Here is a 19603-nt window from a genome sequence, read left to right as displayed (position 1 = left end):
GCTGCTTTACAGAAAAATAAAGATTTGAAACATATGAACTAATACATTTATCCCTAATGAGCTTCAATAACTGTGTCCTATATGGACAAAAAGTGCAATTGTGTCACTGGGAAATTCATTATAGTTTTAACATGTAGTCTATTTTGTTGAAGTTATCAACTGTTCATTGAGTGCAAATGAGTGCAAACTGTTCATGACAACTGCAGTCCTAAAATTAGGGTAATTGTAGCCCTAAACCATCATAGCAAAACTGTAAGTGTCCAGAGCCATCTTCTCAGTGTATCTTTAGACAGTACATATGGTATGAGGCCATCCTTACAGGAGTGAAGTGATGAAAACTCTTGCCAGAAGTAGGGCATCAGGATGGATCAGGGGCTGTACATATGGGGCATCCTCACAGGAGTGAAGTGATGAAAACTCTTGCCAGAAGTAGGGCATCATAAAAGTCCTACAAATGTGTTAATCAATCCAAATAATTTCAAAGTAGTAGAGGCAACTAGACTGCATTTCCGCAGAGAAAATGCAAAGTGTGCTTGCTGAGCTGTAGTAGAACAGCTATCATGCTAGCATGCTAAAAGCTAGCATGCCAACATGCTAATGCCAACAAGCTAACAACTAGCATGCTAACAGTTAGCATACTAACATGCTAACAGCATACTAACATGCTAAAAGCTAGCATGTTAACATGTTAATGCTAACATGCTAATAGATAACATGCTAATAGATAACATGCAAACAGCTAGCATTCTAACATGCTAATGATTAACATGCTATTTGTTAAAATTCTAACACTTTAAGGCTAATATGCTGATAGCTATCATGCTAACAGCTAACAGGCTAACATGTGAATGGCTAGTATGTTAACTTTTAGCATGCTAACACGCTGAGGGTGACATGCTAACAGCTAACAGTTAGCATGCTCAGGCGAACTCGCTAACAGCGAACATGTGAACTCTGCATGCTACCATGCTAATCCTAACATGTTAACAGCTCTCATGATAACATGCTAATGGTGAACATGCTAACAACTCACGAGCTAACAGCAGGCATGATATCGTAATGGGTAACATGCTAACAGCTAGCATGGTAACACGTGAATGCTTATATGCTAATTGCTATCGTGTGTGTGTGTGTGTGTGTGTGTGTAAGTATTCCTAATAAAGTGGCCATTGAGTTGAAGTTGATTTGCTGTCAAAGTCTCAAATGAGCAGATCCTTGCCAAATGCATCATCACCTATGGGGGAAGGGAGGAATGACTCAGTCAAGCTTCCATTGATTAGCGGCAAAATGAAGAAAAAATGGACGGATGAAAGGCAAGACAAAGACGAGTGCTGGTCAGAACCGATATCATGTGTGTGATGGGTGATTTGGCCTGAGGTGCCATCTGAAGTTTGGTGGATGTGTGGTGAAGTGTTACTGAGTGTTACTCCATTCATTTGAATGGGGCCAAAAATCAATGGAGGCCTATGGAGGTAAAAAGAGATGCGTGAAAACCAAGGAAAAGATGAGTGCAGGTCTCAGATGAGGGGATAGATCTGTGCGGGGACTTGGCCTGAGGCATCAAGTGAAGTTTCTTGAAGTTTGGTCACTTGGTTAAAAAAATTGATGTAGAGTGAAAGTTTTTCTCCTGAAACACCATTCATTTTCAATGGGGCCAAAAATCAATGCAAGCCTATGAAGGAAAAAGGGATGAGCAAAAAGAAAGGAAAAAAATGAGTGCGGGTCAGAACCAATTACATGTATGTGTCGGGGGAGTTGGCCTGAAGTATCACATAAGGTTTGGTGCATCTGCAATGGAGCGTGTCCAAGTAGGATGATTCGATTCATGAGCCCTATTCATTCTCTATGGGAAAAAAAACAAAAGAAAAACGACAAGAACAAGAGAACAGGCACGTTGATCCAAAAGCTGTATACAAGCACACTACACCACTTTGGGCCAGATGTCTCAGAATTGGAACAGTGTCTCTATCTCGAACGCCCTAGGAGGAGGAGTGGATCCAAAAAATGTGTCGGAATAAGGCAGAATAAGTAAACTTAAGAAGAACAATAGTGTGCTTGCACACAGCAGCAGCAAGCACACTAATAAATCACTTTGGTTCTAAACAGTGACCCACTCCTAGCCAATGGAGAATAACTATAGCAGTGTGTATGAGTGAGTACAAAGCTTTCAGAGTCACTTTACATGGCCCAGAACATGAACCCTTTCAATGACAGAGAATTATTGTGATTTCAGAGCCAGTCATTGGCTCAACAAAACAGAATAGCATCTCATCAGTGGCCCAGTGTTTTGATTACGCACCCCTGTGTTGAATGTAGCCAATTAACTTTTGTTGCACATACTATAGTCAACTCATCTGTGATGACAAAAGAGAAAAAGAAGGCAGTGGTAATAACATACACAAGCACTTAGAAGGATATCCAGAAAGTCTAAATGTCTCCTTTTCTGAGCATCATCCTGGTTCTTCTTATTATTATTTAAAATTTCTCTTCTCTGTTTTATGACTTCATCTGTAAGATCAAAAGGCCAGATTTTAATAGGTTACATTGGTAGTGGCCTGCAACAATCAGAACAATTGCATTCAGATTTACCTGTATGGGCGTGTGCAATTCTGCATGCTTTTCTGAATCTGTAGCCATGTGGACTCAGGTGAAAGATGATTTTATTGTGATATGGAAAGACGCGAAACTGTATGTTCACCAGCTTGCACAATTCATACACTGCCTTTACGTATTGGCTGGACTTGCTGAAAGGAGAGTTGTGTGATTATTACTATTTGACTTACATTCATATGAAATATGTTCAGCCAGTTTTTCTGCTTTTAACCCACCTCTCTGTCTGACAGTTGCTTTGGCAGCTAAACGCACACTTCATTATGCTGTCCAGTGTCATCAGACTAACATGCTGAGAAAGCTCAAAGGTCTGTCCCGTTCTTGCATACACTTCCCACTTGTTCTTTGGGAGAGGGTGGTTATTAGAAAACACACTGACTGCCCAAATAAAGCAGATAAAATTCAAAGAAAACAAGTTTCATGTCACAAATTAACCCATAGCTAACAAATCAAAGATTATACAGTGGCATGCAAAAGTTTGGGCTCCCTTACTGAAAATGTCTGTTACTGTGAATAGTTAAGTGAGCAGAAGATGAACTGATCACCTAAAGGTAAAGGTAATAAAGGCATAAAGGTAAAGATGACACATTTTTTTCAGCATTTTCTGCAAGATTTGTGTATTATTTTTGTTTTGTACAATTGGAGAGTGAAAAAAGAAAAGGAACACCATGCAAAAGTTTGGGTACCCCAATACATTTGAGTTCTCAGGTAACTTTTACCAAGGTTCCAGACCTTAATTAGCTTATTGAGCTGTGGCTTGTTAAAATTCTTTGTTAGGAAAGGTCAGATGATGCAGATTTCAAAGCTGTATAAATTCTCTGACTCCTCAAACTTGTCCCTAAAATCAACAGCCATGGGCTCCTCTAAGCAACTCCCTCGCATTCTGAATAATAAAATAATTGATGCTCTCAAAGCAGGAGAAAGCTACAAGAACATAGCAAAGTGTTTTCTGGTAGCTGTTTCCTCAGATTGTAATGTTATTAAGAAATGGCAGTTAACAGAAACAGTGGAGATCAAGGTGAGGTCTGGAAGATGAAGAAAACTTTCTGGAAGAACTGCTCGTTGGATTGCTAGAAAGGCAAATAAAAAACCCTGTTTGACTACAAAAGACCTTCAGAAAGATTTAGCAGACCCTGGAGTGGCGGTGCACTGTTCTACTATGCAGCGACACCTGAACAAATATGACCTTCATGGAAGAGTCATCAGAAGAAAACCTTTCCTGCATACTAGCCACAAAATTCAGTATCTGAAGTTTGCAAATGAACATCTAAATAAGCCTGATACATTTTGGAAACAAGTCCTATGGACTGATGAAATCAAAATAGAACTTTTTGGCCACAGTGTGCGAAGGTATGTTTGGAGAAAAAAGGGTGCCAAATTCCAGGAAAAGAACCCCTCTCCAACTCTGAAGCATGGGTGTGGATTGATCATGCTTTGGGGCTGTGTTGCAGCCAGTGGCACAGGGCACATTTCATTGGGCGAGGGAAACATGGATTTGAATAAATACCAGCAAATTCTGGAAGCAAACACCACACCATCTGTAAAAAAGTTGAAGTTAAAAAGAGGATGGGTCCTACAATAAGACAATGATCTAAAACACACCTCAAAATCTACAATGGAATAGTAGGTTTCTGAAGGTTTTGCCATGGCCATCACAGTCCCCTGACCTAAACATCATTGAAAATCTGTGGATAGATCTCAAAAGAGCAGTGCATGCAAGGCAGCCAAGAAACTTGTACAAACCTGATTCCAAAAAAGTTGGGACAAAGTACAAATTGTAAATAAAAACAGAATGCAATAATTTACAAATCTCAAAAACTGATATTGTATTCACAATAGAACATAGACAACATATCAAATGTCGAAAGTGAGACATTTTGAAATTTCATGCCAAATATTGGCTCATTTGAAATTTCATGACAGCAACACATCTCAAAAAAGTTGGGACGGGGCAGTAAGAGGCTGGAAAAGTTAAAGGTACAAAAAAGGAACAGCTGGAGGACCAAATTGCAACTCATTAGGTCAATTGGCAATAGGTCATTAACATGACTGGGTATAAAAAGAGCATCTTGGAGTGGCAGAGGCTCTCAGAAGTAAAGATGGGAAGATCCAATCCCCCTAATTCTGCGCCGACAAATAGTGGAGCAATATCAGAAAGGAGTTCGACAGTGTAAAATTGCAAAGAGTTTGAACATATCATCATCTACAGTGCATAATATCATCAAAAGATTCAGAGAATCTGGAAGAATCTCTGTGCTTAAGGGTCAAGGCCGGAAAACCATACTGGGTGCCCGTGATCTTCGGGCCCTTAGACGGCACTGCATCACATACAGGCATGCTTCTGTATTGGAAATCACAAAATGGGCTCAGGAATATTTCCAGAGAACATTATCTGTGAACACAATTCACCGTGCCATCCGCCGTTGCCAGCTAAAACTCTATAGTTCAAAGAAGAAGCCGTATCTAAACATGATCCAGAAGTGCAGACGTCTTCTCTGGGCCAAGGCTCATTCAAAATGGACTGTGGCAAAGTGGAAAACTGTTCTGTGGTCAGACAAATCAAAATTTGAAGTTCTTTATGGAAATCAGGGACGCCGTGTCATTCGGACTAAAGAGGAGAAGGACGACCCAAGTTGTTATCAGCGCTCAGTTCAGAAGCCTGCATCTCTGATGGTATGGGGTTGCATTAGTGCGTGTGGCATGGGCAGCTTATACATCTGGAAAGACACCATCAATGATGAAAGGTATATCCAGGTTCTAGAGCAACATATGCTCCCATACAGACGACGTCTCTTTCAGGGAAGACCTTGCATTTTCCAACATGACAATGCCAAACCACATACTGCATCAATTACAGCATCATGGCTGCGTACAAGAAGGGTCCGGGTACTGAACTGGCCAGCCTGCAGTCCAGATCTTTCACTCATAGAAAACATTTGGCGCATCATAAAACGGAAGATACGACAAAAAAGACCTAAGACAGTTGAGCAACTAGAATCCTACATTAGACAAGAATGGGTTAACATTCCTATCCCTAAACTTGAGCAACTTGTCTCCTCAGTCCCCAGACGTTTACAGACTGTTGTAAAGAGAAAAGGGGATGTCTCACAGTGGTAAACATGGCCTTGTCCCAACTTTTTTGAGATGTGTTGTTGTCATGAAATTTAAAATCACCTAATTTTTCTCTTTAAATGACAAATTTTCTCAGTTTAAACATTTGATATGTCATCTATGTTCTATTCTGAATAAAATATGGCATTTTGAAACTTACACATCATTGCATTCTGTTTTTATTTACAATTTGTACTTTGTCCCAACTTTTTTGGAATCGGGGTTGTAGAACTGGAAGCCTTTTGCAAGGCCGAATGTGTGAAAATCCCCCAGGTAAGAACTGAAAGATTATTAGCTGGCTACAAAAAGTGTTTACTGTCATGATCTGCCCTGGACATCCACTCCAGAGATTTATTATCTCCCAGCTCAGCGCAATCTGGGTCCGGGATGGAACTTCCATCTTGCCGGCATTCACTCCCTGGTCTGCTCTGCTGTGTATAAATAGGCCGTTCTCAGAAGGGGACTTTGCCAGAACGTCTTGTCTGTTTCTCACATTGTTTCTGTGCCATTTTGCTTCCTGGATTTTTGCTCTCTGTTTTTGCCTATTCTTTGCCACAGTTTTTGCACTCTTGTCTTGCCATTTTTTCACGTTTTTGTGCTATGTTTTTTGTTTACAGTTTTTTTTTTTGTCTGGACTATTTTTGCTATTTTTGTTCTTTTATTCTCTTGGACTTTAAATCTTTTTTTTTTATTCATTGGATTTTCTGGTTTGTGTTTCTGCTTTTGGATCCTACTCACCACATCTCGTCACCCATAACAGTACGTTCTGGCCAACATGGATCCAGCGGAACTGAACCATCTGAGAATGGCTATGCAGCAGCAAGGAGCCCCCCTCAGGACCCACCAACAGGAACTCAGGCAGATCACCCAGAACCTGGCCACCCTGTCCGACTCACTCAACCTCCGAGCCACACAACTCCAGCACTCCCAAGCTGTGCCTACCCCTGCCCAGCCATCTCTTTCTTCACCTCCCGCCACCACTGCTCTCCATGAACCAAGACTCCCTTCGCCTCAGCCCTACAGTGGAGAACCAGGTACCTGCAGATCTTTTTTGTCACAGTGCTCGCTGATCTTGGAGCTTCAACCTCTGGCTTTCCCCACAGAATGCTCCCGGGTAGCCTATACCATCACGCTCCTCACCGGCAAGATCAGGGAATGGGGGATGGCAGTCTGGGATGCCGACGCACTCTGTTGTTCCAGCTTCAAGGAATTCTCTGAGGAAATGAGGTGAATATTCGACTGCTCTCTGTCCGGCTGGGAGGCGGCAAGAGCGCTCATGGAGCTGCAGCATGCAGCATAATCTTACCTCGGATTATGCCATCGAGTTCCGGACGTTGGCAGTGTCATGCGGTTGGAACGAGAGTGCCCTGGTCAACGAGTTCCTACATAGCTTGTCCGAAGCCATCAAGGATGAACTCATCTTGCGGGAACTGCCGTCGGACCTCTCCAGCCTGATGGACCTTGCCAATCGTATTGACGCGTGGGTTCAACAACAGAGGAGAGAGAGGAGCTGCCTCAACTTCAACCCCTCTCCACCACCTGCCTCATCCGTTGAACCCATGCAGGTAGATCGGGTACGGGTATCAGCGGAGGAACGACTGTGCCGACAGAGCATGGGGGCTTTCTTCTACTGCAGTCAGCAGGGACACATCTGTCAAGCCTGCCTGCTAAAAGGATGAGCCCACCAGTGAATCAAGGGGCTCTGGTGGGCAATGTTCGGAACCAGTCCCCTGCCAACCAACCGTTGCTCCCTGTTATCACTCTCAACAACTGGCATCACCATCTTCAGGCGCTCGTTGACTCAGGGGTGGACAGGAACCTGATCTGCTCCGCCACCGCCAAGGATCTTGGAATCCCATTACTCGCCCTCGAGGTCCCTCTCACCGTCCTGACACTCAATGGCACTGGCTTGACCACCATCACTCACCTCACCACCCCACTCAACCTAAGGATTTCAGGTAATCGCTCAAACTATATAACTTCACGTCATGAACCACCCTCACGTTCCCATTATTCTTGGATTACCCTGGTTGATGCAGCACAACCCCCACTTCAACTGGACTGACCACACCATCTTAGGCTGGAGTCCTTCCTGCCTGGCCTCATGGCTGAACTCCGCTCTGCCTCCCACCAAACCACCTCAGCCAGCAAGTTTCCAAACCTTTCTCATGTGTCTCCAGAGTATCTGGACCTCAAGCTTATCTTCAGTAAGACCTGAGCAGTGTCCCTTCCCCCTCATAGGCCTTATGACTGCAGTATCAACCTCCTGCCAGGGACGGCGCCACCCAAGGGATGTCTCTACTCTCTTTCCCCCACCGAGAGACAGGCCATGGTGAAATACATCTGCCCTTCCTCCTCCCCGGCAGGGGCGGGATTCTTCTTCATGGAGAAGAAAGACAAGTCACTCCGCCCCTGCACTGACTATCGAGGTCTCAATGCCATCACAGTCAAGAACCACTACCCACTACTGCTTATGACGACAGCCTTCAAACTACTCCAGGGAGCCGAGGTGTTCACTAAACTGGACTTACGCAACGCCTATCACCTAGTTAGGATCAGGGAAGGGGATGAGTGGAAGACGGCCTTCAACACCACCACAGGCCACTAGGAGTACCTTGTAGTCCCTTTCGGCCTGACTAATGCACCCGCAGTATTCCAGGCATTGGTTAATGATGTCTTGAGGGACTTTCTTAACACCTTTGTCTTTGTTTACCTGGACGATATCTTGATTTTCTCTCACTCCCTGGAGGAACATCGGGGTCACGTCCAGCAGGATCTTCAATGCCTGCTGGAGAATAAGCTGTTCATTAAGGCAGAGAAGAGCGAGTTCCACCAAGGCTCTGTCTCGTTCCTGGGGTTCATCATTTCACCAGCCAAGATCCAGATGGACCCCCTCAAGCTGGAGGCAGTCGCTGACTGGCCCACCCTATCTTCGAGACGAGAGCTCCAGCGCTTCCTGGGGTTCGCCAACTTTTACAGGTGTTTCATCTGCAACTTCAGCACAGTGGCCAGACCTCTCTCAGCCCTGACCTCGACCAAGACCAAGTTCAAGTGGGGGGAGGAAGCAGAGAAAGCCTTTTCCAGTCTCAAGCACAGGTTTACCACAGCACCCATTCTCACCATACACCGATTCTACCAAGCAGTTTATTGTTGAGGTTGATGCCTCCGAGTCAGGGGTCGGAGCCATCCTATTACCAGCCGACCAAAACTACGACATCGGCGACCATGAACTACTGCTGTGATACATGATGGGGTGTTACTACGTACTAACCATGCAGGGTGCCCAAACTTTTGCTTCGGGCCCTTTTCCTTTTTTGTCATTTTGAAAATGTAAAAGATGAATAAAAATTGTTTTTGCTTAAAATATAAAGGGAATGAGTCATCTTTAACTTTATGCCTTTTGGAGATCATTTCATCTTCAACTTGCTTAACTGTTCACAGTAACAGCAATTTTGACCAGGGGTGCCCAAACTTTTGCATACCACTGTATAGTTTTGTTCCCATCTTTAATCAAGAGTGTGGTCTTTCAGTTTGACAGCAGTATTTATTCATTTCACATTCCGATTTTGCAATGTTTACTCCCCCTCCCAAATAGCCCTTGTTTGCATGCAAATTTGCTTCATTCCTGCTAACAAAAACCTGCTTGCATGCCATCTTCTGCTCACAGAAGAACACTATCAAAATTCACCAACCAATAGAATGCAAGGTATGATGTTTACATTCTTAGAAAGGATGTGTTAAAACTGACACAAACTAGATTAAATTCTTACACATCAATGGGTGATTTTTGGGACAATGCTTGTGTTAATTTTGACACATTCAGTGTTATTTTAATGCAGTGAATGTGTCAAGAAGGTTAACACAAATATGTACCATCGTGCTTGAAAGTTTGTGAACCCTTTAGAATTTTCTATATTTCTGTATATGACCTAAAACATCCTCAGATTTTCACACAAGTCCTAAAAATAGATAATGAGAACCCAGTTAAACAAACAAGACAAATATTATACTTGGTAATTTATTTATTGAGGAAAATGATCCAATATTACATATCTGTGAGTGGCAAAAGTATGTGAACCTTTGCTTTCAGTATCTGGTGTGACTTCCTTGTGCAGCAATAACTGCAAATAAACGTTTCCGGTAACTGTTGATCAGTCCTGCACACCAGCTTGGAGGAATTTTAGCCCATTCCTCTGTACAGAACAGCTTCAACTCTGGGATGTTGGTGGGTTTCCTCACATGAACTGCTCGCTTCAGGACCTTCCACAACATTTCAATCGGATTAAGGTCAGGACTTGGCCATTCCAAAACATTAACTTTATTCTTCTTTATTCTCTAATCCTAGAGGTTCACATACTTTTGCCACTCACAGATATGTAATATTGGATCATTTTCCTCAATAAATAAGTGACCAAGTATAATATTTTTGTCTCATTTGTTTAACTGGGTCCTCTTTATCTACTTTTAGGACTTGTGTGAAAATCTGATGATGTTTTAGGTCATATTTATGCAGAAATATAGAAAATTCTAAAGGGTTCACAAACTTTCAAGCACCACTGTATAAACGTGTAAAATTAACACATGATGTACTGTCATTGGCTATACACTTTGTGTTCCAAAACATGGCTAAAACCCTCAACAAATTGTATTATTTGACACAAAATAAGTTAATGACAATAACACGCTATTAATGACTTCAACATATTTATTATCATGAAATATTAACAATTAGATTCACAGAAATCAAACTGCAAAATATAACAGTATGAATTCATAGAAAAGAATTTCATAAAATTTCAGCAAAAATAAAGGAAATGTCCAACACAGAACAAAACAGTTATTTTTCTAATTTCATTAGGCAACATGACACATAACCACATACATTTCACTTATTTCAAAACTGTATCTTGGATTGATGTAGCTCTGATCATCCAAGGACCCAGGAATCACTGGCTGAGGATCGTCTTCAGATTAGTCCATTTTCTGCATAATAAATTAATAAAATGTTAACATTTAGACAGATAATGCAGCAGCCACTTTAATTATATTTTTTTTACACAAAACATTAGCTGATATCACATCTCATTTCCTTTTTCTTCAACATAAAATCTATTCACTTAATGTTAACATGAGGCTGCAGCTACACATTCATACACCAACATTCTTCCAGATCTGAACTATATTTTCTTAAATGCATTTGAATTAAAAGGATTCCTGTCATCAGACATAACTAGATTAAGTTAGCCATGGCTATATGAGGCACATCTTAGTTAGCTATACAGCGAGGTTAGAGAATTAGCAAGCTGAATAAAAAAAATTAATCCCAGCCCTTGCTGCTGAACTTATAGGTTACGTCAGGCTCTTTAATAATACCAAGTACAAACTAAATGCTAACAAAAATGGCACACAACTACAAAAAATATTTCACAAAGTTAAATTTGAATCATAAGTTGAGTAACAATACTTAAAAAAAATCTCCCTGATGTATTTGTACCATTTTGACATCAAAGTTTGCAAATATGTTGAAACATCTTAAGTTAATATAGAGTAAAATACACAGTCTAACATTTCTGTTAGAAGCCAAACTATACCAGTATTAAAAATAACAGCAGCAGATGATGTCATTATTTTGTGTAAATATACATTAAGAAACAATTTCAAGTACAACTTACCTCAAGAATGTTGTTAGCTGTCACTGGAGAAAATCCTCTCCCTGTCAAAATGGTGGTTTAGATGTTATACAAGTCCTACGATGCTTATAGCACACTCCGGCCAAAGTTACTGGAAGTTAGTGTTACCCGGTGACACTATGCATGAGGCACACACTTGTCAGCCAAAACCAACTAACTACTACTGTAACTACAACAAAAAACAGCCTTTACCTGCTTCAACAGCACACTGAATAAAGCTGTTAAAAACAAGTAGCAAGCTAAAGTTATTCAAGCTGAAGTTAGAGAGCATTAGTGTTAATGTTACACTACTTGTGTAACCTCATTAGTTAAAATTCCCCCACTGAAACCCCTCACCTGAGTTACTATCATTCCAATGATTTCCAGGGGTGTAAGCAGTAGGCTTCAATCTTATCCGCAAAGGACCAGTGTATTTTACTGCGAGTAGTAAGTAAGCACTGACAAGCTACTAAATGACTGGTGTTAGCATTGATGTTTACATCGTCTCTGAGAAATGGAAAGGATGTTCAGAGACATTCAGTGGCCACTGAGATGTGCATTTTTTTTTAGTGATTCACATTGTCAAGTGATTATAATATAAAATATGATACGTTATGTACAACAGTATACAATAAAATGAAAATGAAATAGCAAGTTGATGTCATTATCAGACTACAGGTGGCTGCTGTTCAGCTAAGTCAAATAGCTCATGCATTAAAAACCTGACATTGAGTTTGTGTAGTGCAGATCAGTCTACACATACTGTGTTAAATGTTGCGAACAAATTCAGAGGTTGTGTTCATTTTAAAATTACATATAACTTTGTGTAAAAAAGCTGAATTATTCCAACACAATTTTATTTAATATTGACACAAAATGTGTAAACGAGAGTGTTACACACAATTTGTGTAATTTTTTGACACATTCCTTCTAAGAGTGTACCAATGAAACCATAATTGCCTCCTTGTGTGCATTTACTGTTTAACTGGATACTGATATATGTATCACGTCCAAAAGTCTAACAGTAAAACATGTGAACTGCAAATACTTCATTCATGTAACAGGGCCCTGGATGGTGGGAGCAGATGAACCCCTGTTAAACAGTAACTCACCTGTAAATAAAGTGAATCCACCCAAGGAGGCAGTGACAATTTTACTGGTCAACATCATATTGCATTGTATTGATTGGTGAATTTTGTTAAGGTTGTTTGACCAAAGTCTGAGCAAGCGTGCGGAAATCTGTGAGCAGAAGATTCAGGAATGCAAAATCTGTACATGAAATAAGTAAATACTGCTCTCAAATGGAAAGACCATGCTCTTGATTAAAGATAGGACTAAAACTCCATAAAAGATTGACTCACCAGCATAACCTTGGCTGAGTCTGCCATTAGGTTTACATATGGTTTCAAAATATCATAATGGAATCCGGGTGTGAGGAGTCGTCTGTGGCGAAACCATTTCTGTCCATCAGCAATAAGTAAACCTTCCCCTGAAGAGACAAAATAGCAGTCTGAAGTCTTCACTTTTTATACAACCCCGATTCCAAAAAAGTTGGGACAAAGTACAAATTGTAAATAAAAATGGAATGCAATAATTTACAAATCTCAAAAACTGATATTGTATTCACAATAGAACATAGACAACATATCAAATGTTGAAAGTGAGACATTTTGAAATTTCATGCCAAATATTGGCTCATTTGAAATTTCATGACAGCAACACATCTCAAAAAAGTTGGGACAGGGGCAATAAGAGGCTGGAAAAGTTAAAGGTACAAAAAAGGAACAGCTGGAGGACCAAATTGCAACTCATTAGGTCAATTGGCAATAGGTCATTAACATGACTGGGTATAAAAAGAGCATCTTGGAGTGGCAGCGGCTCTCAGTAGTAAAGATGGGAAGAGGATCACCAATCCCCCTAATTCTGCGCCAACAAATAGTGGAGCAATATCAGAAAGGAGTTTGATAGTGTAAAATTGCAAAGAGTTTGAACATATCATCATCTACAGTGCATAATATCATCAAAAGATTCAGAGAATCTGGAAGAATTTCTGTGCATAAGGGTCAAGGCCGGAAAACCATACTGGGTGCCCGTGCTCTTCGGGCCCTTAGACGGCACTGCATCACATACAGGCATGCTATTGTATTGGAAATCACAAAATGGGCTCAGGAATATTTCCAGAGAACATTATCTGTGAACACAATTCACCGTGCCATCCGCTGTTGCCAGCTAAAACTCTATAGTTCAAAGAAGAAGCCGTATCTAAACATGATCCAGAAGCGCAGACGTCTTCTCTGGGCCAAGGCTCATTTAAAATGGACTGTGGCAAAGTGGAAAACTGTTCTGTGGTCAGACGAATCAAAATTTGAAGTTCTTAATGGAAATCAGGGACACCGTGTCATTCGGACTAAAGAGGAGAAGGACGACCCAAGTTGTTATCAGCGCTCAGTTCAGAAGCCTGCATCTCTGATGGTATGGGGTTGCATTAGTGCGTGTGGCATGGGCAGCTTACACATCTGGAAAGACACCATCAATGCTGAACGAACTTGAGCGGCCGATCACCAAACTCTGCCTGCTTCAAGAAGCAGAATGAAAAGGACTGTTAAGTACATTCAATGTTGTACTTGTTTCTAGGATAGAAAGCAATTAGGGGCCGGGTATGTAGCGGCCAAAGTAGAATTCATATAGATGTGAATTACAAAAAGGTATAAATAATTTCATTTGAGTGTGTAATTTCATATAAGTAGTTTATTTCATGATTAAGATGATGAATAACATGTGGCAAGGTTAGAAGAATTAGAATTAGAACTAGAATTAGAACTGTCTCGAAGAATTAGAACTAGAACTAGAATGGTCTCAGCTATTATAAGAACGATCTCGCGCTTTCTCAAGGCAGATCTCGAGAAGCCGTGGAAGCGAACAGTTTTTCTTACTATTGTAGAGGCTTGTTCTTAGTGAGACCTTGAGAAAAGTGCTATAGCTTATGCTGACGAAGTCTCTGACCCAAAGTAACTGTTTCCACTCTCAATGTCCATGTGCCTGGCAATAAATCCACTTGAAACGTTTTGAAAGTTGAACTTTAATCCTCGGTTTAACAATTACGAAGGTTCCAAGATGCAGAGAGTCAGTGAGTCAGCGAGTCAATTAAGAAAAACTGTTCGCTTCCACGGCTTCTCGAGATCTGCCTTGAGAAAGCGCGAGATCGTTCTTATAATAGCTGAGACCGTTCTAGTTCTAATTCTTCACATATGAATTCTTAAGAAGCGTGAGACAGTTCTAATTCTAGTTCTAATTCTAATTCTTCTAACCTTGCCACATGTTATTCATCATCTTAATCATGAAATAAACTACTTATATGAAATTACACACTCAAATGAAATTATTTATACCTTTTTGTAATTCACATCTATATGAATTCTACTTTGGCCGCTACACAGGTTCTAGAGCAACATATGCTCCCATCCAGACGACGTCTCTTTTAGGGAAGACCTTGCATTTTCCAGCATGACAATGCCAAACCACATACTGCATCAATTACAGCATCATGGCTGCGTAGAAGAAGGGTCCGGGTACTGAACTGGCCAGCCTGCAGTCCAAATCTTTCACCCATAGAAAACATTTGGCGCATCGTAAAACGGAAGATACGACAAAAAAGACCTAAGACAGTTGAGCAACTAGAATCCTACATTAGACAAGAATGGGTTAACATTCCTATCCCTAAACTTGAGCAACTTGTCTCCTCAGTCCCCAGACGTTTACAGACTGTTGTAAAGAGAAAAGGGGATGTCTCACAGTGGTAAACATGGCCTTGTCCCAACTTTGAGATGTGTTGTTGTCATGAAATTTAAAATCACCTAATTTTTCTCATTAAATGATACATTTTCTCAGTTTAAACATTTGATATGTCATTTATGTTCTATTCTGAATAAAATATGGAATTTTGAAACTTCCACATCATTGCATTCCATTTTTATTTACAATTTGTACTTTGTCCCAACTTTTTTGGAATCGGGGTTGTAACTGCTCAGTTATAATATTAGGTTTTCATGGTGTGGAGGCATTATATTTTTGGGTTGCCCATCTGTGTGTCTGTCTGAGATTCTTGTTGGTGCAATATCTCAGGAACGAGTGGTTGAATGTTTGTATTTATATGGAATTAGTATTGTAATCAGAAGTTTAACTGATTCAGATCAATCCAAACAAGGTCACAGCAATGCCAAATAGGCAAAATAGTTTTTCTTCAATAGTTTCCTTCCTGTTTCTCATACAGGTATGTTACTTACATGTTTGTGTTCAGGAACCCAAGGCCCATTTTCTGTACATCTGTATCTACAGTTTTTCCCATTGGTCCATTCATGTGCCTATTCATCCTCCTGTCTGCTTGCGCATCTGTCCCATATTCTCATTAGTGTGATTTTTCAAGAAGTGGTTGAATAGTATTCATAGCGAATTCTCATTGCAACCAGCAAATGAACTTATTAGATTTTGAAATTGATTCAAACTGGGTCATGGTCACAGAAAGGTCAAATGTCTGAAATATTTTTTCTTAAATAGCTTCCTTCTTGGGCGGCACGGTGGTGTAGTGGTTAGCGCTGTCACCTCACAGCAAGAAGGTCCGGGTTCGAGCCCCGTGGCTGGCGAGGGCCTTTCTGTGCGGAGTTTGCATGTTCTCCCCGTGTCCGCGTGGGTTTCCTCCGGGTGCTCCGGTTTCCCCCACAGTCCAAAGACATGCAGGTTAGGTTAACTGGTGACTCTAAATTGACCGTAGGTGAGTGTGAATGGTTGTCTGTGTCTATGTGTCAGCCCTGTGATGACCTGGCGACTTGTCCAGGGTGTACCCCGCCTTTCGCCCGTAGTCAGCTGGGATAGGCTCCAGCTTGCCTGCGACCCTGTAGAACAGGATAAAGCGGCTACAGATAATGAGATGAGATGAGATGAGCTTCCTTCTTGTTTTGAAGTATATTTTAAGGGTATTTCATAAAAATTAGTAACAAGAAGTACTAGACTTGTTTGTATTAGAGAGATCCCAATCGGTGCCATTCGGCTTGGGTCAACATTTTCTTAAAAGTAACAGAACCTTTACTTGAGCAATATTAGTGGGTGCTCTACCTGCCACTGTTCACTACTAGCAATGAATTACCTAGTAATCAAATTACTAACTGACTCCTGTAGACTTTGAATTTCCACTATTATTAATTTAGTTTGTAGATATAAATGTATATCTCTTGTACAACCCCGATTCCAAAAAAGTGGGGACAAAGTACAAATTGTAAATAAAAACGGAATGCAATAATTTACAAATCTCAAAAACTGATATTGTATTCACAAGAGAACATAGACAACATATGAAATGTCGAAAGTGAGACATTTTGAAATTTCATGACAGCAACACATCTCAAAAAAGTTGGGACAGGGGCAATAAGAGGCTGGAAAAGTTAAAGGTACAAAAAAGGAACAGCTGGAGGACCAAATTGCAACTCATTAGGTCAATTGGCAATAGGTCATTAACATGACTGGGTATAAAAAGAGCATCTTGGAGTGGCAGCGGCTCTCAGTAGTAAAGATGGGAAGAGGATCACCAATCCCCCTAATTCTGCGCCAACAAATAGTGGAGCAATATCAGAAAGGAGTTTGATAGTGTAAAATTGCAAAGAGTTTGAACATATCATCATCTACAGTGCATAATATCATTAAAAGATTCAGAGAATCTGGAAGAATCTCTGTGCATAAGGGTCAAGGCCGGAAAACCATACTGGGTGCCCGTGAGCTTCAGGCCCTTAGACGGCACTGCATCACATACAGGCATGCTTCTGTATTGGAAATCACAAAATGGGCTCAGGAATATTTCTTCAAAGAAGAAGCCGTATCTAAACATGATCCAGAAGCGCAAACATCTTCTCTGGGCCAAGGCTCATTTAAAATGAACTGTGGCAAAGTGAAAAACTGTTCTGTGGTCAGACGAATCAAAATTTGAAGTTCTTTATGGAAATCAGGGACGCCGTGTCATTCGGACTAAAGAGGAGAAGGACGACCCAAGTTGTTATCAGCGCTCAGTTCAGAAGCCTGCATCTCTGATGGTATGGGGTTGCATTAGTGCGTGTGGCATGGGCAGCTTACACATTTGGAAAGACACCATCAATGCTGAAAGGTATATCCAGGTTCTAGAGCAACATATGCTCCCATCCAGATGACGTCTCTTTCAGGGAAGACCTTGCATTTTCCAGCATGACAATGCCAAACCACATACTGCATCAATTACAGCATCATGGCTGCGTAGAAGAAGGGTCCGGGTACTGAACTGGCCAGCCTGCAGTCCAGATCTTTCACCCATAGAAAACATTTGGCACATCATAAAACGGAAGATACGACAAAAAAGACCTAAGACAGTTGAGCAACTAGAATCCTACATTAGACAAGAATGGGTTAACATTCTTATCCCTAAACTTGAGCAACTTGTCTCCTCAGTCCCCAGACGTTTACAGACTGTTGTAAAGAGAAAAGGGGATGTCTCACAGTGGTAAACATGGCCTTGTCCCAACTTTTTTGAGATATGTGTTGTTGTCATGAAATTTAAATTCACCTAATTTTTCTCTTTAAATGATGCATTTTCTCAGTTTAAACACTTGATATGTCATTTATGTTCTATTCTGAATAAAATATGGAATTTTGAAACTTCCACATCATTGCATTCCATTTTTATTTACAATTTGTACTTTGTCCCAACTTTTTTGGAATTGGAGTTGTACAATATTACCTATCCAAGGGATGAGAAATCCATATCCCATGTCATCCTTTGGTCCTGTGAAACAAGAAAGAAAAAGAGAAGGTCTGTATATACATGAAGTCAATCAAATAACCATAGATTATAATTTAATTACACAATATTGCACAAGCAAGAGTGCTGTTATTCTGAATATGGGCATGCCTGTGAATAAGGGCATGCCTGTGAATAAGGGCATGCCTGTGGAGGTAATCACAATCATGTCAGTATTCAGTACAACAGCACGATTGTGCATGTGATACTGCTTTCCTTGCAGTTCTTTAATTATAAGAATAGCTTAGCTGGATAAAGTGTTACGTGTGTTGCCATACCAATGCACAGACTGATTGGCATTCTGCAATAAGGGTATAATGATTTTAATGTAACAAATGATTGCTAGAATTGGAATTTTATGTCACAAACACAGACAAGTGGAGTGATACAAACAATGAAATGTCCCAATATCAGAAATCATGGAACACCGCTTGTCCAATCAAATTAGTTGAACAGAACCGACTGTTTTATAATAAAACACACATAGTTTGTTATAATTATAGGCAAACAAGATTTTCACCTGCTGTTGCCAGAATGGCCTTGACATAAGATGGGTGATGGACAAAAAGATGTAGCCTATCAGGGGTAAACTGCATTGGGAAAGCATAGGGATAACGTTCTCCCCATTTGCATATCCTCTGCAAATCTTCCCCATCTTGCTTAAACTGAAAAACAACATAGTCAAGCTTGAACAGAAATCTGTGGCAAGAAATGTGAAGCACAGAGTCGACATATCCTCTGATACAGTCTAAATAGAAAGTGTTTGGGGATTTACTAAAAACCTATGATAAAGGAACATTGTTGTACATAGAATTCTACACAGAACCTTTAAGGTTTTTTTTTTTTTATCTTAAAGAGGGACAAACATAAGAATAGTGCACCAGATTTCTCTTCTAAGAATGTATACACACTGCAACTTATTCACAATTTACTGGTATATTCATAAAGATGCAGCATGGCAATGTTTAATAATGCCAGAGCATTCCGTGTATTACATCATGTGTTTTCTGTGACAGCACAATAATTTAAGCTAAATTCTAGCAGTATGTCAATAAACCGAATAGACAAAGGGTTGTATTTGTTGCCCTGAGTCTCTGGACAAAAAAGTAGGCAAGGGATCAAATTCTGTAATACTAGGTTATAGCCCATTGTGTGGCTTTTCCGTTTGCAAACCATTCAGTTGATGTGAAAGACTCTGTAATATCAGAATCAGAATCACTTTTATTCCCAGGTATGTGAACACACACAAGGAATTTGACTCCGGTTTCACTTAGCTCTCTTAGTACAAACAGATAAAAAAAGCGTAGACAAAAAAACAAAACAAAAAAGCTATGTACATGTAGAAGGGTAAATATATGTATAGACAAGGATACATATATATATATATATATATATATAT

General features: G+C 40.4%; 1 protein-coding gene across 1 annotated transcript in view; it reads right to left on the bottom strand.

Moving 5' to 3' along the window:
* Positions 1 to 19603, bottom strand: part of LOC132886083 (cytochrome P450 4A6) — a 46151-nt gene that overhangs the window by 17337 nt on the left and 9211 nt on the right. The window contains exons 2-7 of the mRNA XM_060920636.1: positions 18725 to 18869; positions 18145 to 18189; positions 12752 to 12879; positions 2825 to 2953; positions 2590 to 2740; positions 2399 to 2508 (exon numbers count right to left, since the gene is read on the bottom strand). Coding sequence (XP_060776619.1) covers positions 2399 to 2508; positions 2590 to 2740; positions 2825 to 2953; positions 12752 to 12879; positions 18145 to 18189; positions 18725 to 18869 — 708 coding nt within the window. The remainder of the gene's footprint in view (positions 1 to 2398; positions 2509 to 2589; positions 2741 to 2824; positions 2954 to 12751; positions 12880 to 18144; positions 18190 to 18724; positions 18870 to 19603) is intronic.

This window comes from Neoarius graeffei, chromosome 5, assembly GCF_027579695.1.
Source record: "Neoarius graeffei isolate fNeoGra1 chromosome 5, fNeoGra1.pri, whole genome shotgun sequence".
NCBI classification, from domain to species: Eukaryota; Metazoa; Chordata; class Actinopteri; order Siluriformes; family Ariidae; genus Neoarius; species Neoarius graeffei.
The sequence above is the reverse complement of the archived record's forward strand: the minus strand, read 5'-3'. Positions and strand labels throughout refer to the sequence as shown.